General features: G+C 35.3%; 1 protein-coding gene across 3 annotated transcripts in view; it reads left to right on the forward strand.

Moving 5' to 3' along the window:
• The window catches only part of LOC106876226 (rho-associated protein kinase 2), a 204,609-nt gene that overhangs the window by 186,355 nt on the left and 13,434 nt on the right, over positions 1-4,820 (forward strand). For all 3 annotated transcript variants that reach the window (XR_001410211.2, XM_014924712.2, XM_014924703.2), the window contains exons 31-33: positions 215-274; positions 2,357-2,486; positions 4,391-4,456. Coding sequence is in view for 2 of the 3 variants with exons in the window: in XM_014924712.2 (XP_014780198.1) it covers positions 215-274; positions 2,357-2,486; positions 4,391-4,456 (256 nt within the window). In the remaining variant the exon portion in view is untranslated. The remainder of the gene's footprint in view (positions 1-214; positions 275-2,356; positions 2,487-4,390; positions 4,457-4,820) is intronic.

Raw genomic sequence — 4,820 nt, forward strand, 5'->3', positions numbered from 1 at the left:
ATGCTAAATCTTCATATGGCAGAACTGAAATATATTGAGTAAACTAATAAAAAAAAACTAATAAAAATGCTTTGGTAAGACCAAAATGATTCCAGTTTCCTATTGACCAATTGATTTTTTCCAATAAATGTTTATTGACCAGTTAATTGTGTTTCGTGACTAGTTGTTATTTTGTTAATGTTTACTAATCAGTTAATTTTTTTTTTTATTCCAGATTCTCTATGCAACAGAAGGAGAAAACATAAAACCAGGCGAGACTGCACAAGAAAGTCAGGTCAGTGGCTGTTCGTTTGTTTGTTTGTTTTTTTTTTTTGTTTAACCCCAGGACAGAGCTGATCAAGTAGACTTGTGATCAACGATGTTTCAGGAACGACCTTCCTGTTTTTTTCAGGAATATCTAGGGCTGTGCTCTTATTTTTTTTTTGATTATTAAGATACAGTTAAATGGAGATTTGACTGCTATTTCTTGCAGCTCACACGACCACATAGAGACTTTTTTGTTGGTTTGAGTTATATTAGATTTTGGTGACTAAGAAATGTTTTGTGAAGAAATACTGTCCCCAGGCTGAGTTTGGTCTGTGTGAGAAGTGCACCAGATGTTTTGCATGTATGCATCAGAAATGACATGTTTTCTCATGTTGAAACTACATAACGTGTCTAGATAACTACAAATTTACTGTATCTTATAACCATCCTACTCTTAAATAGTTGCTGTCAGACACTCATCTTAATGTAACATCATGATACCAGCATTCATGATGTCTGCATTGTGACTTTCGACTATCCTTATATCTTATAGTCTGTGTAACAGCTGTTTCCATTTGCATGGCCCATCCTGTACTCCACATTTGATGGCATATTGGCTGCGCTGTCATTTCAACATTGCATATTCAGGGAAAATGTTTTCAGTGCATTAAAGCTTGCAATATTTGACTCTTTAGCATTCAGATTATTCTGTCAAATGCAATGCTTATTCATTTGCATTGTTCTCAATAAATCATGCATTATCTCATAGCTCTGAGGTTTTGACAATGTGATTGCTTATTCTTAGAACAGCATTGTACGACAGGTGTGAGAATCCAGATTTAGCTGGTTTGAACATAAAATAAGTAGAATATTTTGGCAAGATATGGCCAGTTTAAACGTTAAAGGGTTAAAATAGCAGTATATTACAAAACATTACAAAAGTCCCCTAACTATATCAGAAAGAATTACAGCTTATAAAAAGTTAGCAGTACAGCTGGACATATAGAGTCAGGCTAATTAGAAGAGACAGTCTGGCTTAAAATAAGCCTCTAGTAGTGAGTGTCAGGGACAAAATTAGAGAAGATTTAACTTTGCATATAAGACCTGATGTGTTTCTTTTTTGTCTTATTTAAAATTTTTTTTTTTTTTTTTTTTGAAAAAGCAGTTTCTTATATGCTATCAAATATGATAGCAGTCTTTGTACTTAATGTTGTACGACTGCTATGCAATTGCCAGCCCTTTCATCTATGACCCATATAATGTTAGAGTTGTAATTGTACATAGCATACAATAACTTATGTTTTGCAATATTCTCTAGTTTCACATAACATGCATTAAGCAGCTGATCTGTCTCATGGCCTGTGTTGTACAACTTATGCATCTTACATGTTAAATACTCTAAAACAGTGGTCCGCAACTGGGGTCCATATGGCCCTTCGGACCATATAAGAGTTTGTTAAAATTTATCTCCAATAAATTACTTATGCATCTACAATACACAAAATATTTTAAGAATTATTTTTGTACAATTCCTAATAATATTTAATTAATATTAGGATTTTTTTAAATCATTGAATGGCTAGGAGGGTCCACTCGACCAAAATAAAAAGCAAAGGGGATCTTAGATAAAAAAAATGGTTGAGAAACACTGCTTTTAAACCATGTGGTTGCAAAACGAGCTTCTTAACAATATGACCATGATTCTTTATGTTGGCCCAAATTTATAGGGAAAGCATATTGCTGATTGAATCTACCTGTGTACATAACTGATGCTTATTAAAACAAAATCTGGAGGTACAAAGAGCAATGTGTACATTAGCAGAGTTTGAACTCAGATCATTAGCAGAAATAAATACTGGAAGATAATTATTTCATCACTGTATGATTTCTACTAATCCACTCATTATTTATAATTGTTCTTTATATAATTCTGTTGTGTCTGGGGAGAGTCATTTTCTTATTGTGCCTTAAAATTTAACACACTCACCGGTAAAATTTCCACTTATTTCTTATTTTTATTTTCCTAAAATTTTCGCTGCATCTTGCAACCTTTTCAATAGTCTTGACTCTTTATATAATTAATTTTTATTAATTTTTTTTCCATTTGCAGGATCGAACGGGTTTCTCATACAAAGGACATGACCTAATTCCAATTCATTACCGTATCCCTGCGACCTGTGATTCTTGTAACAAGCCTGTCTGGCACGTGATACACCCTCCCGCAGCTTTAGAATGCAAGCGTAAGTACACTTTGTCAAGCTACCACTGTCTCTTCATAATCTACCATTTAAGCCATATAAGTTTGCTTTCTCAGCATGTTTTCAGCAATTGTTTGCTAATCCATTAATGAAGTAGTCGGATTAGGTTCAGCTGGAGAACTTCCCCAGACAACCTCCATCAACATTGGTTTGAAATCTTCGGTACAAAGCCAGCAATATCAGAGGATGCCAGTACTGAACTACTATTTATTTTATTAACCCTGAAAGGATGAAAGGCAAAGTCAACCCCAGTGAAATTTGAACTCAGAACATAAAGACTGACAAAATTCCGCTGAACATTTTGCCTGGCGTGCTAACGATTCTACTAGCTCACCACCCTACCACCTTTAATAACGGTTTCAAATTTTTGGTACAAAGCCAGCGATATCAGGGGACCTCACTCCTGAACTGCTATTTATTTTATTGACCTCGAAAGGATGAAAGGCAAGGAGGAATTTGAACTCAGAATGTAAAGACAGACAAAGTGCCACTAAACATATTTACCTGGCATGCTCGTCACCCTACTGTCTCATTTGATATCGGTTTCAAATTTTGGCACAAGGCCAGCAAGTTTGGGGCGGAAGCTAGTTGATTATATTGACCCCTAACTGGAATGTATGTTATTGACTTGGAAAGGATGAAAGGCAAAGTCGACCTGACTAGCATTTGAACCCACAATGGTAAGGACTGGCGAAATGGCACCAAGCATTTTGCCTGGCATACTAATGATCCTGCTAATTCAATACCTTGCAACCTTTATTAGTATTGAGTAATAATAGATATGGACTAATTGTCAGTTGAGAAGATTAACATCAATCACTCCCCAAAATCTTCAGAGTCTGGCAATGATTTCTTTTATCTTCTACTTGTTTCAATTATTGCACTGAGCCCATGTTGGGGTACTGCCTTGAACGGTTTAGTCGAACAGATTGACACCAGTTTTTATTTTAAGGCTGGTGCTCATTCTATCGATCTCTTTTGTTGAACTTCTTATTTACATTGATGTAAACAAAGCAACACTAGTTGTCAGGCAGTGGGGGAGGGAAAAAAAAAAAAAAAAAAAGACATACACACACAGTTTTCATCTATCAAATTCGCTCCCAATTCATTTGTCAGCCTGGGGCTATAGTAAAAGACACCCAAGGTACTCTGCAGTGGCGCTGAACCCAAAACCACATGGTGGCAAAAACAAGCTTCTTAACCACATAGCTATGCTAGAAATAGAAACAAGCAAAAAAAAAAAAAAGAACAAAAATACCAAACAAATTCTATGTTTAGACAATAAGGTCTAACTATTTTTAAAGGGAAGTCTGTCAGAGTATCAACTGATGTTGTTACCCAGAATATGTATTTGTGGTAAGGATAAGTATGTTTTTTTTTTCTCTCTCTCTCTCTCTCTCTCTCTCCCCCCTCTGTTTTTTGTGCTGTTTCCTTCCTCCGTCTCTCTTTCCTTCTTTCCTAAAGAATTACAATAAAGATGGTAATGATGTGTGCATTTACATATTTAACTTTAAGATGGGCTAAAAATGTTAATGAGGTAGTAAAAATGGACTTTAGAGGTTAATGACTGATAGTATGAAAATAGGTGTAATGGAGAGATTGTATCATGTCTCCCTCCTCCCCAAAATGTGGAAACTTTCTTTCTTCCTTCTAAAGAATTAGAATAAAGATGCCAATGATGGATATTTACATATCTAGCTTTAGGATAGGTTAAAAATGTTAATGAGGTAGTAAAAATTGATTTTAGAGGTTAAGAACCACTGATAGTATGAAAACAGGTGTAATGAAGAGATTATATCATGTCTCTACTCCCATACCCAACAAAATATGGAAAGAAATTATTAAAGCGCTGTTAAGTAAATGTGATTAAATGTTATCTTTTCCAGGATGTCATGTAAAAGTACATCGAGAACATTACGAAAAGGAAGAAGAATTTATAGGATATTGTAAAGGTAATGTATATTTATTAAACATATTCTGTGGTCTCTTCTGGCAGTTCAGGTTTCTGTCTTGATCTCTTGCCATATTTTGCAAGTACACTGTCACATATACAAGTATGCAAATATATATTCATATCTGTCTGTCTGTCTGTCTGTCTGTCTGTCTATCTATCTATCTATCTATCTATCTATCTATCTATCTATCTATCTACTTATACCATCATCATCATCATCATCATCGTTTAACGTCCGCTTTCCATGCTAGCATGGGTTGGAAGTTTTGACTGGGGACTGGTGAACCAGATGGCTGCACCAGGCTCCAATCTGATCTGGCAGAGTTTCTACAGCTGGATGTCCTTCCTAACGCCAACCACTC

The sequence above is a fragment of the Octopus bimaculoides genome, chromosome 8 (genome assembly GCF_001194135.2).
Source record: "Octopus bimaculoides isolate UCB-OBI-ISO-001 chromosome 8, ASM119413v2, whole genome shotgun sequence".
Lineage (NCBI taxonomy): Eukaryota > Metazoa > Mollusca > Cephalopoda > Octopoda > Octopodidae > Octopus > Octopus bimaculoides.